General features: G+C 48.3%; 1 protein-coding gene across 8 annotated transcripts in view; it reads left to right on the top strand.

The window, feature by feature from the left end:
• Nucleotides 1-16,042, top strand: part of SMARCA2 (SWI/SNF related, matrix associated, actin dependent regulator of chromatin, subfamily a, member 2) — a 205,931-nt gene extending 189,889 nt beyond the window's left edge. For all 8 annotated transcript variants that reach the window (XM_062208351.1, XM_062208345.1, XM_062208346.1 and 5 more), the window contains 5 exons: nt 8,315-8,420; nt 8,730-8,831; nt 10,829-10,961; nt 13,608-13,750; nt 15,180-16,042. In XM_062208351.1, the coding sequence (XP_062064335.1) occupies nt 8,315-8,420; nt 8,730-8,831; nt 10,829-10,961; nt 13,608-13,750; nt 15,180-15,215 (520 nt within the window). In that variant the 3' untranslated portion in view covers nt 15,216-16,042. The remainder of the gene's footprint in view (nt 1-8,314; nt 8,421-8,729; nt 8,832-10,828; nt 10,962-13,607; nt 13,751-15,179) is intronic.
• Nucleotides 16,043-20,753: the final 4,711 nt, after the last annotated feature.

Below are 20,753 nucleotides of genomic sequence, written 5' to 3'. Positions count from 1 at the left end.
ACGGGGTTAGGTTTCTGGGTGTGACTGTGCGGCCTCCCAGTTGTGTATGGTCCTATGTGTCCTAAGCTGGTCTGTTGAACCTTTGTGTGCTGTGGCTTCCATGGGGTGGAGAGCAGAACTGCTTTTAGCCTTTGCATGGGAGACATGGATGTAGCTGACGGTTATAACAAGATCAGGAGGTGCTACTGACATCCTGCAAATATTATCTCTTCTTTCCTCCTGCCAGACTGCTTGTCCCTTTTCAGACTATATACACCACTTGGTCATCTGTATTTCGATTTGGTCAGCGGACCCAGTTGTGTTCCCAGCAGTGGAAGAGCTAGCGTAGGGCCAGAGTGACACAGAGCTGAGGCTGCGTCCCGTATTGGAGACGGACTACCGGTCACCACCAGCAGTATTCTGCTTTATGAAAGGGGTTGAATGCAGGCGGTGTTTTGTACCTGCCCAGGTCTGTGTGGAGCGGAAACTGTTAGGCAAGACTGTTGATTTTTGATAGTTCTTACTGCTGTTTGGTAAACAGTGAGTAATCCCTGAAACCAGACATACAGGCCGGAGTGTCTACTGAGAAGCATCCAGACTTGCATTCCGTCGTTGCCGCTGTGAGAAAGGACTCAAGTCCCGATTTGAACCGGGAGATGGAAAGCACCAACCCTGACTTTACATCTCTGGGCCCTTGCACCCCGGATACCTAGAGAGGAGGCCTGGCGGTCTCGGTCTCGGTGGTGCGATGTGGGCTGAGCTCTGCCCCGCCCTGCCTCCAGCTGGCCACGTGACCATGGAAAGGGGATTAATAACTTTAAAGGGTATTGCAAGCCCCCAGTGTCATGCCTGTGCTTTCTGAGGGGAGATGATAGGACTGTCTGTGGTGAGGACCCAGCTAAATCCACTTTCACTAAGGGCACGTTTCAGCTGCCATTTCCAGAGGCGTAGCGAGGAGCTCAGTGTTTTGCTCCCTCGGGGCTCTTTGGGGTCTGGGCCGCCCCCTTACTGTCCCGTATGCTTCTTTCCCCATAAGCCTCAGCCGGTGCCATGGGGCTGGCAGGCTGTATGATGATGGAGTTTTCCTTTCAGATTCATTTTTGATTTGAGCCCCATCTGTACGTGTCCACAAGCACTGAGCATTTTCTGTGTGTCCATCTGTGCATAGTACTGCACGTGGAGAACGTGTTTGCAATGGGGCGCCTTCACGTTGGCAAGCACCATTCATGCAAATCATGCAGGTACCTGGCACGAATTGGGTGCCCGTTTGGGGTGGGGTCAGGAGGAACTTCCAGAGCAGGATCTGGGGAGAGGAGCAAGGTGTCCATGCCTAGTGGCATGGCTGGGCAGCATTGGGAGTTTAGGAAGGAGCGCTCCCTTTGAGTGTGGCTAAGGGGTCAGGCCCCCAGGGCAGGGGAGGCTGCATGGGAGGCTGGAGAAGCCTCAGCACAGACCCCAGAGGCCCTCGACCCCAACTTGAAGTTTAGGGTTAGCCTCTTTGGACCGGGGTCTTGAGGGCCGGCTCTCATCACTTGCAGTGACTGTTAGTGCCCGTGTAGTGAGGAGACAGACAAGTTCTGCACAAGCAGGTGCTAGGGCCAGCCTGTGATGTCCATCTTGCGGGGGCTGGGGGAGGGTGGGCAGTGCCCTGCAGTCCATGGGGGCTCTGCAGAGAAAAATAGCAAGTCCCAGGCACCTGGTCCGATTCTTGTCCAGAGACCGTGGCCTCGTGGTGTTGTGAAGCATGGATCAAAAGCAGCCTCACTCAGGGAGGAGCTGTTAGGGGGTGGGGAGGGCACATCATTAAAACAGGTGTGTGACAGTGGGTAGGAAGACCAGGGATCAGTATCCCGACGTGTGATTGGCGAGATATGGGGCAGCCTGGATGGGAGAGGGGAGGAGGTAGAGGACTTGGCTGTGTAACTGTTGGATGTCTGCCCTGAGTGAAGTGCATGGTGGTGCCATCTACAGAGATGCAGAGGACAAGCTGGTAGGTGTTGGGGCTCGGCCCCTGCGTGCTCGTGTATGGTGACCCAGCCACACACGTTGCAGCACAGACACCTAAATTCTCTCCTCCATGGTCATTCCCCGCCCTTGATGTTGTAGTGAAGTCGTTAGTCTTGTGCAGCCCTCAGGACCAGCCAGCGTGCTCTTTCAGACAAAGTGGAACGTTAGCATCCTTGGCACCGGATCCTCCGCATTTCTTTCGGCAGGGGAGGGAGGCAGTCACAGCGGCTCTCAAACCCAAGCACCTTTGCGTGTTGGGTGGCTCAGCTTGAGTTTAGAGAGCGGTCCTGTGAGAGGAGCGGCCGAGTGGATCCATTGCTAGGAGATGCTGGTGACAGGTGCAATATCCGCCTTGGTTCCTGCTCTTGTCAGAGCCTGTGGAGTCTGCATAGGGTTGACACAGAGCTGGTGGAGTGGCCGCCTTGAGAGGTCCCAGTCCTGGGCACCTCCTAGAACAATGCCTTGCGGAGCGTGGTCTTCCTGATGCAGCCTGTTCTCAGAGACCACAGTTTGGTTAGAGATGCTGGGACGTCTTACTGTAAAGAAAGCTGTTGAACGTGCTGTTTCCAACACTGTCCTGACCAACCACGCCCCTTTTCAGAGAACACCTGCTAATCCATGAGGTGGGTATTCTGTGGAGCACACTATGGGAAAGGCTGAATTAGAACTCAGATAGTGTGTGTGGTCCCCAGAGAGTAGGCTCAGGGAAATGTGGACGCCAGTACTTTATTTTGCCCTCATTACAAATATTGATACTTTCAGTGTTTACTTGAATAGGTTGCCTTGATTCCTGGCGACGTGACACTTACTGATGGGGCCGAGCCAGTTGTACCCACATATAGCAGGTGCACAGCCCACACATGAACTTCGCCCGTCTGCTCTCTGAGGCACAGAAGGCTTGCCCTAGCATCGGCCTGGCCTGGAGCCCCCTCCCCTCGGGTCTATGCCTGTGATACTGCAGTGACCCCTCACCCCCCACCCTGAGGGAAGGAAAGGAGTCCCAGCTGGGTGTTTTTTTTTTATTAGAGATGTATTTTTATTTGAAAGAGAGAAATCTTCCATCCACTAGTTCACTCTCCAAATAGCAGCAGTGCCAGGGCTGGGCCAGGAGCTTCATGCAGGGGCCCAAGCAGTTAGGCCCTGTTCCTCTGCTTTTCCCTGACCCCTAGCAGGGAGCTGGGTTGGAAGTGGAGCAGCCAGAACCTGAACTTGAGCCCATATGGGATGCTGGTATTGCAGGTGGCAGTTTTACCTGTTACGCTACAGTGCGCAGCCCCACAACATGGATTTTCCTACCCTGCTGATAAACCGTTTTCAGAACTACCCTAGATCAAACATGGATTGCTCTGGAGATGGCAATTAGCTGCATATATGAATGGGAAACGCCCTTTCCTGTGTGATCACATCTTGTGCATGGTCGTTAAGTTTGCCAAAGCAGCGCCTCTGTGCTGCTCCATGCCACCCAGGTAAGCCAGCATTGTTCAAGACTTGGGCACAGATGAAAACTTAAACGGTCTCTGCTGCATTATGACCAAGCTTATGTGTCTTCACCGTGAAGCAAGGGAGGCGCAGAGCAGGCTCAAAGGACAGAATGTTCCGTGGAAGGGAAGCTCGGGCCCTTAATTTTGAAAGGAGGGCATTCTTTTGGCGAAAGCTGATGGATTGGCTGGCCTGGGAAGCAGCACACAGACAGATGGACAGTGAGAAAGCACACAAGATGTTTCTGGGTGCATACTTGTGAAAGTCCGGCGATATGGGGGTAACTCTTGTCCAAAGCCTGTGCTCAGACAGCTCGTCTGGAAGCCACTCTCTTAGGGCCTGCTGCAAAGACCCTGGGATTTGTAGCAATAAATGCACTGAAGCCGTTCTGAGTCAGTGCGTGGGACCATGCCACGGTAGATTCTGGTGGTTGCAATGTTACACATAATTTTGGGGTAATTATTTATATGGGAGAATTAAAAGGTGCCAATTGGGGAAACACAGTGTTTATGGTGATATAAACAGGTGGATATAGGACCTGTAGACATTTCTCTGGGAAAAATTAGATTTTTGACAGATAGCATATTTTCAGTGAAAGTAACCTAGTGTTTGTTGCAAGTTGTTTTTATTTATGGATGATATGATTTTACATTTCATTCGATTATAAATCTTCATTCTGTTGAACAAGCGAACATTGTTACTGATGTTTAGTAATGCTTGGGTGTAGGTCCTCTGCATTTTCTATCCCTCTCTGAAAACCTTGCTGTCCTTAAACTTCCATCTCCTGTGTTCACATTTTATGTCATAAGTACTGTTTTTGTCTTTCTTTGTAAGCATGTAGTTTTAGACCCTGGCTTTGCATCATCTGTCCTGTCATCTTGTGGTAAACACTGTTCAAGGGTCACATGTGAGGCTGGAGCCCCAAGAGTGGAATCACGTCACGCAGTGGGGTTGTGTTTAGGACTCTGTGGAAACTCAGGGCCGTGGCTGCAGCCCTTCATACAGCTCCCCGTCCCAGTGCTGCTCTCCTGCGTCCGGGGGCTAGGAGATCGCATAGCGGAGCTCCTGGATGTGAGCGTGGAGTGCAGCTGCCAGTGATACGTCTCCCAGGCTTTCCTCAAGGCTCTGGGGGCCTGTGGGTAAGGGGGAGTGCCACTATGGTTACGCCAGTTTCTCTGTAGTATGTGTTGAACTGCACAGGAACCTGACCTTGAAAAGGCAGAGCGCGCTTTCCCCTGCTGCTAGGGGATCCTGTTTGTGATGTTTCCTTCCGAATGATTACCTCTGGCTCCATGAGGCTCTTAAGAACTTCACTATAAATTCCTTCCAACCCCAAGTAACCTATCGTTTTCTCACAGAGGCAAAATAGTTACAGCTTACCTTCATGAATGAACGAAGCATCTTTGCTTGTCTCTTTTTTTAAGAAATACACATTAGGAATTCTTGTCAGCAGATCAGCTTGGGCAAGTGAAAAAAAAAAAAAACCTTACACAGTATCAATCTTCTTGATTTAGAGTTATGTGAAAAGCAGAAAGCGACAGAAAGATCATTTCCCTCTGGGTCACTCCTCAGATGCCCACAAGAGTGGAGGGCCTGGGCCAGAAAAGCAAGAGCCTAAAAATCATAGGGGTGGCGGGAACCCAAATACTTGGGCCATCATCTAGCAGAGCTGGGACTCAGTACCAGCCAGTGCGATGACCCACTGTGCCACAACACCTGCCCTTATGCCCAGTTTTAAAGGGCTGTTTCTTGCCTGATATTATGGCATGCGTCATGCCCCCCACTATACCTAAAATGTATACTGCATGCAGTCAGCATTGTAGAGCCACAGGAAGATGGTATGTGGAGGTGATAGGAGAAAAGTTGGTTCCCAAATGCAGCATAATGGATGGAATCCCCATCGTGTTTGTATGTATGTGAGTCAGGCATGCAAGGTTTACAAGCAGCATTTGCAATCTTGATACCCAGGACTTTGCTACCACCCAGGCTGTGTCATCATGGCCATGCCACAGAGAGGAAAGGTGCTTGCTCACCTGCACCTGGGAACTCCAAGTCCAGTGTGTTCCTTTAACTTCCTGCGGTCGGCTCCAGCCCTGTGTCTTATCAGAGGTACGCTTCTTAGTTTGAGATCATTGCACAGGTGGCCTGCAACCCTGGAGGGTGGGATGGGAAATGGCACACTTTGAAGTAGTGCATTCTACTCAGCACTAAGAGTGTGTGCAGGGACATCATGGAAAATACCGTGGAGTAGGATAAGCCTTTCAACAGAAGCAGATCACCTTTTACAAACACTTGTACAATTACTCCATTGTTCTGCACTTGAAAAAAAAATCTGAAAAGGTATATTTAAAACGCTGCTGCTCAGCTCAGGTTTGAGAAAGAAATACCAGAAATTCCAAACTCTAGCAGGCTTCTTCACTTCTGTGCTTTTTCATGCCTGTAATAATATCCAAGTTCCTACTGCAGTACCATAGCAGACTGTCCACAGTGCATGCTTGCTGTAGGGTGATGCCAACACCTCCATCCTTTGCTGGCCAGTGCTCAGAGAGAGGGGAAGGCGTGTGACTTCAGGCTGCTTATGTGTGGGGAAGACAGACAAGGAAGTTCTAAGCAGTGAAACACTCGCAGTAAGTGTAAGTGACATTTAAGAGACTTCTCTGCTTTCATGGAGAATGGATTCTTGATCCTGGATGGCTCCTAAAGTATTTGAAGAGTGAGCGAGCATCAAGAATCCTGGAGACCTGCGTTGGGATTGACCGTGGTACTTGGGTACGCTTCGGAGAGAGGCTGGTCAGTCGCACAGAGTGGGCTAACAGAGAGCGAGTACATGTCCCTGCAGACTTGGAAACACAGACTGTGGTGTGCGAGTGACGATGAAGGCAGGGTAGTCCCAATATGGCCTTCAGGTCCTCCTGTTGCCCATGTCCTCTCTTGGTAAAGCGCAGTGAGGCTTTACCCTAGAAACGGAACCCTTGCCCAGGGTAAAGCATTGGCATTTACACAGCATTGGCCCCGGGGTCAGAACATGTGGCGCGCTCGTTTATGAGCAGAAACAACTACAGGGTCTAGGATTTCTAAGGCCTGACTGAGGACAGAGACGGGGCTGGTTTAGGTTTAGGTCTTTTAGCTGGATGGCGCAGACCACTTCTTTCTTACTGCAGCAGTAGCAACAGTTGAAACGAGGAGTATGCCTGTGACAGGTGCACAAAGCAAGAAGGTGCTTTGTGATCCGTCAATAGAAAAATGACACCATCTGTTGGCAATGTAGCAAATGACAGGGTGAAAATGTCACGGGGGTGGTAGGGGTTACCTACGTGATTACAGAGAGGGACGACTCCTGGGTCAATGCTAGGTCATAAAGCGCTGCATATAAAAGACAACAATTCATGTCCATAATGTTGTCTTTCCTGCCTTCCAAACAGGTAAAATGGTGGAGCACACATCAGTCTCAGAATTGTAGAAAAAGCACACTGGAAATCAGGACCCTGGGGTGAAGGAGACCATAGATACAATAGTCTTTGTCACAGGCTCCTCCATAGCACAGATGAGGGAAGTACAAACGCATTTCTCCGCTCAGGGAGGGGGTGGAGGTGGTGGGGAGGGAACACCTTGGTTCTTGCCACAGTCATCTAAAAATCCAATTCCCTAGTAAACTGCAGCCGCTGCCGTCGTCCTTGTAAGCCTTTTGTGTTCAGTCCCGATTTTAGTATTCATGAGGCCCCTATATGCATTAAAAAATAAAACAAAACAGTGACCCAGTACCGCAGAAAAAACGTACCCCTCCCTTTGACAGAGGATTTTCGGTTAATTTATGCAGGCCCCTGTGCACTTCAGCATTTTCCCCACTGGTTGCTAGGCAACCGTTTGAGTTACTGCGCATGCCTTTTTTATGATAACTGTCATTATGATTATTTTTTAATTACACAACTGGGACTGTGGATTAAAACAGCATATTGTCACTCGTGCTCTGCCGCTGCTTTCTCGCGTTCTCACACACACACTCCTGGAATCACGGTCTGAAATTTACAGGGCAGAGATTTATGATCCTTTTGTGATGTTTTCTGGCTTCACAAAAGGAAGCAGAGAGGGGAGAAAGATTTTTGTGAATGGCGACGAAAGCGCACATCACAAGCTGTTCTTGATCTGGGTGGGCCAAGTCAGACATTAGGCTCTTGAACCTGAATGATGCCTATCTTTTTTTTTTTTTTTTTTTGTCCCTTCAGCCAGTTGCATGTCCAGTGACTGACAGTGATGTGAAAACCTTGCACGGCTTGGCTACGTGTTTTTCCAAATGGTAAAACGCTAAGTGTGCAGTGCTGGTTGGTTCCCCCCACGACCCCGGGGAGGGCTCAGCACACGTCTCAGGAGCAGGAGGCAGCCACACTTGCTGACCTTTGCCTTGCCCTGTTAGGCAACAAGAAGGAGCTCCCCGGGCAAACAGTGATAACGACATGGGCGGTACACAGGGGAAGGGAGTCAGTCCCCAGGCACACACACAGCATTTCACACTGGTTTCTAAACAACGTGAATATGGAAATGGTTTTCTTTTACTAACAAAAATGGAAGTTTGGCTCCAATAGAGTATTCTAAATATTTCTGTCCAGTTGAAGAGTTGGATTTGCTCTGAAAAAGCAACCTACGGTGGACTTCCCACATGGAATATGTGTGGGATGAAAGTGGGACTGAATTCATGTCATGGTTTTGAAGCTGGTCCAAGGGGCGTGAAGCTCCAGGGAGGCCGCGAGATGCTCCTTACCTTGACCTGGGACATAGTGCGCGTTGAGGACGCTTTGTGATGTGCAGTGGTGCCTGACCTGCTTTGTCTCTTTCTATTTCACCCATCCTACAGTTCAGGGCGGCAGCTCAGCGAAGTCTTCATTCAGTTACCTTCCAGGAAAGAATTACCAGAATACTATGAACTGATTAGGAAGCCAGTGGATTTCAAAAAAATAAAGGTAGGCATTGTGTTGACCCACATTACTGTCTAAGTCAATCCAGGAGCACGTGAGAACTATACCTTGGCCGCCATGGGCACCCATGCAGGCCACGCTTTGCCACCAGGAGGGGCCAGCCTAGTGCCTTTCCCTGCAAGGACCCTCCGATTTCACTGAGACTGCTCAGTTCCCATCGTGGGGTCTCTGGGCAGGTGCCCCCGGGGTTGAGTGTTCTTACCCTCCTGGCAGGGCCCTGAGAGCTCTGGAGCCCAAGGGAAAATCAGGCTTTGTGCAGCCACCACTGACTGTTGGATCCACCATTTCTTTCAGGAGAGAATCCGCAACCACAAGTACCGGAGCCTGGGCGACCTGGAGAAAGATGTCATGCTTCTCTGCCACAACGCTCAGACGTTCAACCTGGAGGGCTCTCAGGTCAGCAACGGCTCACACTGGGCCTGGGGTTCGATGCTTCTACCAGTAAAATGCTAGTCTCTGTGAGACCTGTGTTTGTAAGCTGAGGCCTTGGTGTGTCCGAATTACCTTTGTACCACGGCTGTGCCAGTTCCTACTCACGCTTCCCTTCAAGGTGTGGCCCCTGACCAAGTCAGTCCCGTAGCGTGAGGCTGAGAGGCTGGTAGTACTGCTTTTTCTGAAGCTGGGTATTGGGTTGTATTTCCCTGACTGTAACCTTGCATACGGAGTTGAAACTACTGATTTAAGAAAACAGAAAAGTTAATAGCTGCCTCTAAATGCTCTGTGAAAAGGCCTTTTCATCAGCTGAATTGTGATTCTTTGCTTCCTCCCTCCATCGTCAGCAAATCTAAGAGTACAAATTAACCAAGGGGCGGATACTTGGAGTTCAAGGATACCTCAGTCACTGCTCACCTTTCACGGGAGCTCACTGGTCCTCTTTTTGGCCTAATGCTCTCATATTCATGGAGATGAAGGAACAAGACAGCAGGTCACCATGTCTGCCAGTCACCATGCTGTCAGATGGCCATTAAATCCGTTAAGCCTCTTTCCTCCCTATCAGTTCCAGGCGTCGCATTAGGGAGCCTAGGAACGCTCAGGACGTGCCTTGAACAGACTGTGCACTTACAGGTTAACCGTAGAGCTGTCCGAGCGCAACACCATAGAGTTCAAGAAGTAGGGAGCGAGGAGGAGACTCAACCCAGAAAGGCTTGTGAGTGACAACTGACTTTAGTGCCTGGATAGATCTGGATTCTTTTTGTCAGTGTTGCATTAGGAATTATAAAATTCACTCAGTCTCTGTCCCACACCTGAAGTGGACTGATAAATACTTAGAAACAGGGCGAGTCTGTGCGTCTTTCACATCTGCACCAGGTGGCAATGTCTCTGACGCAGACCCTGACACCTCCCTGTTTTCTCCTTTCCCCGCTCATGTCTCAGCCCTGAGGGGACCCTCCTTCCCTTTAAGATTCAACCTGAGTCCAGTATCCCTGGGCCTTTGTCTTCCTCGTGCTCAGCCCCAAGTCAAGCCCATAGGCAGCAGATAGAAGGATCCCAGTTGCTTTTTTGAGTGTGTGGGTCATCATTCCCAAAAAGGAATATATTCCTTGGATAAAGGACTTTAAAAGGCTCTTTTTAGGGGGGGGGGGGGGGGGCTTGTCATTTCAGTTAGCATAATGTCCTCAAGTTCCATCTCCCTTTGTATTCTATGGTACAAGTGTTTGGGTTGCTTCTACCTCTGGGGCCATTAATGCATAGAGATCTCAGGAAGGTCCATCTTTTTGATCTATCAGAAGGATTGCTGTTTTGCTCTTAGTTTTGAAGAAACAAACCCATTTTTGAACTTGCTGTCTCTTCACCTACATAGGCTATGCTCAGGTATGTGCATACCCCAAGGATTGACGAGTACTGCCTAGTACCCATCAACTCAGTAACAGAGAACAGCTCTCATTTTCCTAAAGTAACTATATCTTAAAGAAGGTTGCTTTACATAGAATGACTACAATATTTGATGGAACAACTGTGTGGGTTTTTTTGTTTTGTTTTTGAGAAGCACAGCGAATTCTCTGGCCGTGGCAGGAAACCCAAGTACTTGAGCCTTCCCCAGCCGCCTCCCAAGGGCTGCACTGGTGGGAAGCTGGAGTAAGGGGTAGGGAACGAACCTGGGTACCATGGTGCAAGACAAAGGGTTCTCAACGGCTAGGCTAAAACCTCGCAGAAATGACTTTTGTTAAATACTATTTTTGTTGATGAAGGTAACATCCTATCTAGCCTGTATGCCTCCGCAGCCACTAGACTTGGTTCCATCATGAATTGGGTGCCTTGCTCTTGGATGTTCATGGGGGTATAAAAGCTAAAAATCACATACCACAAAACTGTGCATTGGGTCCTGGAAGCACACAGTCTCAGGGTGAGTCTTGGGCCCTCAGGTTTTAACAGATGCCACTTTGACCTTTTAGATCTATGAAGACTCCATCGTCTTACAGTCGGTGTTCAAGAGTGCGCGGCAGAAAATTGCCAAAGAGGAGGAGAGTGAGGAGGAGAGCAATGAAGAGGAGGAAGAAGAAGAGGAGGAGGAGTCCGAGTCTGAAGGTGAGCCTGGCCCTGGGGCTTCTGCATCTGTGCTCCCAGAGGTGCACACGAGTGCTTGCCTGGCCACTGTGGGCCACATAGTTAACCTTGCTGTGCCCCAGCCCAGGAGGGCTTGCCTGGTGTGGACTGCCGAGCTGCCTCCCCCGGAGATACAGACTCTCACTGATGAGGACCATGCTTTGACCATTATCTGCACACTGCGTCATGTCCTCTAGCCCCCAAAAAACTTTTTCACATCACTTTGGAGTTTTTAAAACGTTGCACATTTACAATATTTTGTGTCCCCATAAACTTGACACTCTAGGCAACTTCTACCATTTTCTAACCCACGTTAAAGCCGTGTGGATAACCTTAGAATTTGAAAGATTGCTTTGGAAGTCTGAAATTCCTGTCTAATCATGTTTTCACCCCAAACCTCCTAAGACATTCCATTCATTGCAGTCTGATTGTAAAATAGAACAGACATGCTTTTGAAAAAATATCAGATTTCTAATTATATACTCATGACTTTGGACAATGCTTTTAAATGAAAAAAAGTATCTCCATTACCAAATATATATTTAACACTTTGACAAGGTGCCTTCCATTGCCTTACTACACAAAAATGTTTATCACAGTTTGGAATGCCATTTTGCAACCTAACTTTGCAGCCTCTAATGACCATTTCCCCTAACTGGGTATGTGAACTCATAGGAGACTAATAGGGTGCAAAAAACCCTTTTAAAACCCCTGTGTAGTTTTTCCATGAACTGACTGGAAATTTCTGGGATTGGGACATGGATATCATATGAATGTATATGAGATATCCATCGTGAAACCTGTCTTTAGGACTCACCTGCTGGCCCGCAGCCACCAACTCCCAGACAAGCCTGATTGTCTCACCTCCTGATGCGGGCTGCCTTTCCATGGTTCACATGGATTTCCAGCACTTCCATCTCAGGGTGCCACCTGTGTAGACAGAGACATCTTAGCAAAGCCCAGTAGGACCAGCTGCTGGCATCAGTTTCTTTATTTGAGGCCCTGTATCTTTGTGCATCCCCACTAGCAGGAAGGCCTCCTTTCATCTCTAAGTTACTGCACCCACAGCAGAGCTCTCTGTTCCCGCCCTACGGCTTAAGCTGCAGCCTTGCCTGAGGTAGGAGGACTGGCTCGGGACTACAATTTGCCCTGTTTCAGATGTGGGGAAAGCAGATGCTCCCCCCACCATTGAAGTTCCGCTCTTGTTTGCTGACATTTCCACGGAAGGCTGCACTTTGGCATAAGTTCTGTAAGTCGCTTGACAAAAGGAGTCCGGAAATTTTTTTCTCGAAGTTGGTTAAGCCACCACCTGCTATGTAGGCATCCCATATGGGTGCCACTTTGAGTCCCAGCACCCATGTGGGAGACCTGGAGGAAGCTCCTGGCTCCTGGTAAGATCTTTCTCTCTCCATTTCAAACAAATTAAATACTTAGAAAGATTCCTTCTGGATGAAGGATTCCGGTGTCCACAATGGTACTTACCAGGGTTCATGGAAAAGTACACATTAAAAGCATGAGTTTATTTCATTGCATTTTCAAAAAATTTGCACTAGAATAAAATCATGCTTTTAATTCTATTTTTCTACAAACTCATTAAAATCTTGTTTCTTGACACCTTCGCTGCCAACAAACGTGATTTCCCAACGAAGCCTTTTGGAAGGGGAGACCCGCATAGACATCAAATCTTATTCTAGAACAAGGCCATTCTGTTGATTCCTTGAGATAACTCCTGCATGTGTTGTTATTTCTGTCCCCAGTCTTCCTGAAGGCTACTGTAGCAGAGCACTGTTGAAAATTGGCCAAGGGCTGCGTTCACCACACTACCTCCAACTACTGATGAGAGAGGTTTACAGCAGCTTGGTTTGTAGAGGCAAAAACCAGCTGGCCACTCCAGCCCAAGGGGACCGGTTGAGTACATGATAGCATGTCATACAAGGGAGTCCTTTCAGGTGGTACAAACAGTGAGGAAGGTATGCATGAGCTGATGGGTACGCTCCTCCCACATGTGTGAAATATAACCAGGTACAAAGATCCTATTGGGATAAATGTATAAGTAGTTCAGATATACGAGAGGTCTGCAGAAAAATGCATGCCTTTCAAAGATTTTTCTGTACCAACATCAGCATCTTTTAATTCCTTGTTCCATGAACTGGCTGAAACACCTTTGTCACACATTCCTCACCGCCCTAGAAATAATCACTAGAAAAAGTATAGGCAGAGAGATTAGTTTACTCTCTTACTTCCTGTGTTAAAAGTATTATGCAACTATTTGTATCTTCCTTCTGCTTCCACCTGCTGGAGTGACCTACACACATCCTGAACACTTCCCTGAAATAGGAAAGGCGCCTCCCATTCCCACCGTCTGCCGCAGGAGCCAGGAGAGAAGGACCCTGCCTGGGAGGCCGCTTTTCCTCGTGTGGCCTGTGTACTGTGACAGCGCTCATCTGCCAAAGAGAGGCGTGCTTGTGCATGTGTGGAGCTGCCGACTGGACAGGACAGGAGCTGGGAATTTCCTAGGCACCCTGACCGTGTGGCTGGTCATCGGTGACTGCTCACCTTGTCACCAGTCCGTGAAAAGCATTGCTGTGTGTTTCCTCATTGATGGCTCTTTCATTTGTTCTTGCATAGCAAAATCGGTTAAGGTGAAAATCAAGCTCAATAAAAAAGATGAGAAGAGCCGAGACAAAGGAAAAGGGAAGAAAAGGCCAAATCGAGGAAAAGCCAAACCTGTCGTGAGCGACTTCGACAGCGACGAAGAGCAGGATGAGAACGTGAGTCAGCACTGGCATCTTACTCCCTCTCCCCGGTCCACGCCCCTCGGACCTGTGGGTGACAGAGTCGATGGGCGAGATGGCATTCCTGAAGGACGGGAACACAGCGGCAGGACGTAGACCACAGATCTGGGGGCTCTGTGCATTGCTTTAATAGTCTGCAGAAAATAAAGGGGAGAAGGGAACTCTGTTTTGTAGTTTTTCATCTTACAAATGATTCTTTTTTTTTTTTTTTTTTTTTTTGACAGGCAGAGTGGACAGTGAGAGAGAGACAGAGAGAAAGGTCTTCCTTTTGCCGTTGGTTCACCCTCCAATGGCCGCCGCGGTAGCGCGCTGCGGCCGGCGTGCCACGCTGATCCGATGGCAGGAGCCAGGTGCTTCTCCTGGTCTCCCATGGGGTGCAGGGCCCAAGCACTTGGGCCATCCTCCACTGCACTCCCTGGCCACAGCAGAGAGCTGGCCTGGAAGAGGGGCAACCGGGACAGGATCGGTGCCCCGACCGGGACTAGAACCCGGTGTGCCGGCGCCGCAAGGCGGAGGATTAGCCTAGTGAGCCGCGGCGCCGGCTATGATTCATATTTTGTATCTATCACGCCTGGCGTGCTGCCTTGTATATAGCTATAGTAGATGGAAGAATGAGAAAAGGTGTTAGGATGTCAGAGTTTTGAACTTGAGTTGCTAAGGTGCCGTATGAAAACCCAAATGACTTTTTAAGCACCTAAGTTTTGTTTTTTTTTTTTTTTTAATGTTTGAAAAACCTCAGTTCCAGGCCTCCTTCAATCAATGCTCCCTAGGTGCCTTCCTGTATTGGTAGGTATTTATGCCAGCATCATGTGCTGCCACTCTCAAAACATGAGAGGGTGACCAGGTCATCTAGCAAGTGACCAGCAGAGCTGAAATCAGACCCAGTCTGCACAGCACAGGACAGTGGCATTTGAGCCTGCCCTACCTTCCTTCCACTTTCCCTGCCAATTTTTTTTTCTTTCTGGAAACTCATGTCCATTTTAGTATGATGGTACGTTTCAGAGTCATCATCTTACCCCAGCCTTAACCACTGGGCACAATTATTTTCAAATGCATTGAAAGTCCTGTGTTTCCTTCATACCACTTACGAGTGGAGCAGACAGGAACTGCATGATGTTTTTCCCTCCCATGTATCTTCCAAGGCATAGGGCTAAAAATACAGAGCACTTAGCCACAAACCTGTAAACCCAGAATGAAGGGGAGCACCCACTGGCAAAAATGGGGGTGAGTGTGGCCTTACCGCTGTCAGTGCCTCTTGGGTATGCTTCTGTCTTCTGCAGAAAGATGGGGAGCCTCCGCTGTTTCTCACATGCCGTCTGGGCTCTCTCTGCCTGTCCATGGCGTATTAATGTGTCTCCCTCCGTTCCTGGGATTTTATTTCATTTCCTCTTGTTTTTCCTTCTAGGAACAGTCGGAAGCAAGTGGGACTGATGATGAATGAACAGTATGGACCTTTTTTCCTTGGTAAAACTGACTTCCTTCCTTCCCTCTCTGCCCAGTGAGCCTACTTGTCATAGAGGCACTGGGCCCTGTCATCATTGTCATCTATAAACTAGCTTTAGGATAGTGCCAGACAAACATATGATATCATGGTGTAAAAACACACACACACACACACGACATTTGTAACATATTGTGACCAAATGGGCCTCAAAGATTCAAAGATTAAAAACAAACAAATCTTTTGATGGAAAATATGTGGGTGGATAGTATATTTCTATGGGTGGGTCTAATTTGGTAATAGTTTGATTGTGCCTGGTTTTATCACCCGTTCAGATGAGAAGATTTTTGTCTTTTGTAGCACTGATAACCAGGAGAAGCCATTAAAAGCCACTGGTTATTTTATTTTTCATCAGGCAATTTTCCAGGTTTTTATTTGTTCGGTATTTTTTTTTACACTGTGGTACATATAAGCAACTTTAATAGGTGATCAATGTACAGTAGTCACATTTCACCTGCATAGACATTTTTCCATTTTATGCTCTATGATCTGAAAACAATGCTTTTTGAATTGTATAAGATTTATGTCTACTGTAAACATTGCTTAAATTTTTTTTTTTGCTCTTGATTTTAAAAAAAGTTTTGTTGAAAACGCTATTGAATATTGCAATCTATATAGTGTACTGGATGGCTTTTTTTGGTCAACCTGATCTCCTATGTTACCGATGTGTATCGTCTCCTTCTCCCTAAAGTGTACTTAATCTTTGCTTTCTTTGCACAATGTCTTTGGTTGCAAGTCATAAGCCTGAGGCAAATAAAATTCCAGTAATTTCAAAACCGTGTGTTGGTGTTTTCCTAGTACAGCGACACTTTAGCTCGCCAGTGCTGCCTGTTACTCCAGAGTCCGAAGGGAGTGACCCCCCCTTACGCTTGAGGTGACCATTCTTGGAAGGGGAGAGAGAGTGACCCCCCCTTACGCTTGAGGTGACCATTCTTGGAAGGGGAGAGAGAGAGAATGAGAAAGCCAGTGCCATAGAAGGATCCAGCTGTGTGTGCGCCACAATGGAGGCACCATGGGCCAGGCCACACGAAGGCACTACTCAGCCTTTCCTCACGCATGGCTTACACTCTGTGCATGAACCATGTCCTGGCAGCCATCCATAGGCCTAGTTTTTTCCCAGGTGCCCAGCGTAGTACTGTCTGTCAGTTGCAAAGCTTCAGAACCTTCTGAAGAAGGCAGCTCACGTTCCCATTTTACAAACAGGAATACAGCAGTGAAGATGGTGTGGGCTGAGCACACCAAAGGTGGATTCGGGAGGTAAGCTCACTGCAGAGCCCTTTCCCACCTCCCCAGTGGTAAGGCCTGCAACAGAACTTTCGGATATGCCTCAGGCCCTGGCTGGCACAGTAGGTATGTAACAAAGGCCTGGCTAAGTCGTCTGGGTCCATGGCTGAGAACGGAACGTTCCCCTGAGGTCCAGCGTTGGCTGGGCCCTGCTGCCCTGGCTCTGCCTTCACAAGCTGCTCCCTAATAGCCAGCTGTGGGAGCCTACATACTCCCGAGAGCCTGCCCTGTTGATCACTACTGCAGTGGCTCACCCATCCGCTAGGGGCCAGTTGTGAGTACAGGAAGAGCCCAGAGTCATGTTCGCCTGCCTGCCTGCCTGCCTCCCATTGAAAGCATCAAGAGTTTGCTAAGGAAAGGTCTTTAGGCCCTGTGGTCTCCACAGGCACCTGGCAGGGTTTGCTCACTGTACAATGTTAGCTTCGCACCAAGTCCTCCAGGTCCACATCCAACCAGACGTCCTAAGCAACGACTTCTCACAGGGAAATTCTGGAACCAACACCAGTCCCGACACCAAGGACCGACTCCAGACTGCCCAAACGCTGCCTGGCCTCTCAACCAAGTCAGTACCGCAGCTCCAGTCTAAGTCTCTTCTGGGCCCCCGGTTTGGCACGTGACCATGGCTGCGTCAGCCTGAGCCACGCTATGGGTGTTCACAGCACTAGCAACATGATCTTAAATGAAACTATTCGTACATCTGACCCTTTCAGTACATTGCTCTACCTATGAACCTCTTCGTTCCCAATAGAAGATACCAAATAACCAATATTCACGGGAACCAGAAATTGCAGTAGGGACGAAGGGTCTCTCACGACCTCCTTTTCTGAGGCTGCTTACTGACCTGTAATTTTTCAGATGAGAGATCGTGACCATGGCCTTGAACGGGAGTTTGCCACAGACTTGAGCGTCAGTTTCCTCTACAACTGGGAAGATGGAGGGGCATGTCGTTGTGCTATGCATTAACGTCATCAAAGGTTTCCATTACGTAAGAAAAAAATGCCTTGTGAATTCAGTGTCGTCAACAGAAAAGACCAGAGAGGTTCCCAAAACCAGATATATCTGAGATGGCGCCCAAGGGCCCTTCTAAGCATGGCTGGTTGCAGAATCAGAGTTTCCCAAGCTGTGGTCCCTGGACTAGCAGTAGCAGCTGCACACATGGAAATTTTAGAAATGCAGACTGCCTTATCCCAGACTTGCAGCGCCACAATTCTTATGCACTATGGTTGTCAGTACTAAGAACGTTTGCATTGTAAAATACCAGCTTTTGTTAGGTACAAGAGTGAGGCCTCTCCATCTGTGAGCCTAAGAACAGTTAATGAAGCAAGACTCACTGTGTGAGTAGAAACCTCAAAGAGAATGGACTCCAGGTTTCTCAGGTAAATATATGTGTTTTTCAATGCACTTGTAAAAATTCCAATTAAATTCTTCCTTCAGGATTATCAAATGGACATGTGTCCACCATAACCAGTGAAATAACACAAAATTAATTTAGAATGCACCTCCCACCAGGCAATCAGCTTTACTAGGCTATGTGATTACATATGCGCCTTTCTGGCCAGAGAATCGCATGCAAACACACATACTTCCAAGTGCCAGCTCCTCAAACATCACCGTAGAACCTATTTATAAGATGAAGCCAAATGTGTGAATTACTATGGTAAGGGAGAATGCGACCTGGATGGAGCTTTGATAGTTTCTTTGAAGAAAAAGATCAATGTCAGATTTCATTGACATTTAATCGAAAAACATCTCTTTCAATGTCAGAATTCTGCAAAGGTCATGCTACAGTTTAGGATCGGTGGAAATAGCCAGGTGAGGAATTGGAGGGCAATATTAAAGAATGGGAGGGTATAACTCCCAGTTGATATTTTCTTCTGAAGAGTTGTGTCTTTCAGGAGGTCTCTAACGAACAACAGTTGTCCAGGCAAGAGTCTCCTGGAATACTACATGTGTGCCAGTGAAGACGGTGGACAGTCATTGGATGTAACAAGCCCTGCGGGCGGACATGGCTTCAGTTCTCAGCCTAGCCGTAAGGACATTGCAGGGGTTGCTCTTTATATAAAGTACTGCACTACTGTCCGTAACTTGTCTTCCTCACTTCACTAAAAATTAAGTATTTTTCCTCCAAGTCAACAGACTCAAATTGAAATTTTTCTTTTTATTGTCCTCTATTATTATTTTTTTTTTGACAGGCAGAGTGGACAGTGAGTGAGAGAGAGAGAGAGAGAGAGAGAGAGGAAGGTCTTCCTTTGCCGTTGGTTCACCCTCCAATGGCCACTGCGGCCTCTGCAGTGCGGCCGGTGCACCGCGCTGATCCGATGGCAGGAGCCAGGTGCCTATCCTGGTCTCCCATGCGGGTGCGGGGCCCAAGGACCTGGGCCATCCTCCACTGCACTCCCGGGCCATAGCAGAGAGCTGGCCTGGAAGAGGGGCAACCGGGACAGGATCCGGAGCCCCGACCGGGACTAGAACACGGTGTACCGGCACCGCAAGGCAGAAGATTAGCCTGTTGAGCCATGGCGCTGGCCTTATTGTCCTCTATTATAAAGCAGACTTGTTTTCTTCTTTTCTACCATAAAATAGAATATCTGCCTCTGGCAGAAAAGATAGAGAGTAGGAAAATGCAAAGTATCATATTACTATCCAGAAAAAAGCACTAGAGAGTACAAGTTTCTGGTGCGGCTCAAGGAACCTAAGATGCTCTCTCTCCCGAACAGAAGAAAAACATTGAACTGACAGAAAGTCAGCAACTCTTCGATGCCTCAGACAACTATGATCACAGGCAAGCTACTGCCCCCAAATTGAAGAAAGAGTCCTATTCTGTAATTCGTACAGGGGTGATGGGCCAGTGTGGACGCATTGACAGAGAATAACTAGGGAGAGGCTGTCATTAGGGGAGTACTACGGTGCCATGAGTTTTACCCCCAAAAGCACTGTCAGCTTCTCAAGGTGGAGGTCAAACACAACATTGTCCTCCACAAGAGGGAGCATGACATATTAGGCAGCTATAAATACACCCCAGGCATGGTCCTTAAAAAACCCTATCCCCAGGACAAAATATTTACCAGATCTTAACCAACCTGGAGGAGGAGAAATACCCAACTCTGGCACCTTCAGTCTTCCTGTCCTCTTCGGGGCAAGTGAGAGGGTGAAAATAAAACCTTGAATGACACTGAGCCTCCATATAGTACGTCAAATGCGAACGCTAGATACCACCAGGTCCTGGTCTCTAGCAGTCTCCCATCCTCCCTTCTTCCAGTTTGCTCTCCGTTTCAGGATTACAAACTGACCTCTTGGTAAACTTAGCTCACTGAACTGAGGGAGTGGTGCCGCTGCCCCTACAAGACCTTAATCATGAGACCCATGAGGTCATTTATTTCTAGAGATAACATCTTGATGTCAAGTTTCCTAAGGAAAACAGGAACCCCAGGCCCAGAGCAAACAGTAACTACCACCTGTCCATGGCCCACTCTGCCATCATCAACACTCTGTAAAGGGCCCAAAACCACTGACCGTCTAAGGAGGGCCCCAAGTACCAGAGACCGACCAGGGGTTTGGACATGATCTGATACACACCTTCCAGCCCAACTTCAATCTGTGAGAACCTTTCCTCCTAGCCTCACTCAGGCAGCCCGGGAATTAAGTGATAGCTGCCCACCTGATTGTTCTCTGCTTTGCAATAAACACCTCCTTTCTTCTGCCACTCTGTTGCCTGTGTCGATGACCTTCTGCACACAGAACAAGCAGACCAGTGTTAGGGGTACCATGTTAACTCCTCCAACCAGTTTTGGGGTATTCAATACCAAGAGGCACCTGTAAAGTTCACATAGCAGGGGTAGACTCACTGAAGGACTGAAACCTAATCGTAGGACTACAGAATGCTTCCCTGATAACCTCATCAACACAGTACTAGGGGTCTGTGTAGTAACAGGGCAACCCAATTAGGAAAACTGTGCATCTAAGGGGATATTCAGGGAATAGCTGGGGAAATCCAAGGGCAACATGGGAGAAGAAAACAAGGACAGTTCAGCCTGTGGCAACTACAGTGAATGATAAACAGCCCAAACCTTACCCAGATAAACAGAGAACTACACACTAAGGTCTGTTCATCTCAATTTTTTTTACCCTGCATATCATGTCTGGCTTGCGACAAAAAATGACAAGGTACACTGAACAGAAACACATTGTGAAATG

This window comes from Lepus europaeus, chromosome 12 (genome assembly GCF_033115175.1).
Source record: "Lepus europaeus isolate LE1 chromosome 12, mLepTim1.pri, whole genome shotgun sequence".
NCBI lineage: Eukaryota > Metazoa > Chordata > Mammalia > Lagomorpha > Leporidae > Lepus > Lepus europaeus.
The sequence above is the reverse complement of the archived record's forward strand: the minus strand, read 5'-3'. Positions and strand labels throughout refer to the sequence as shown.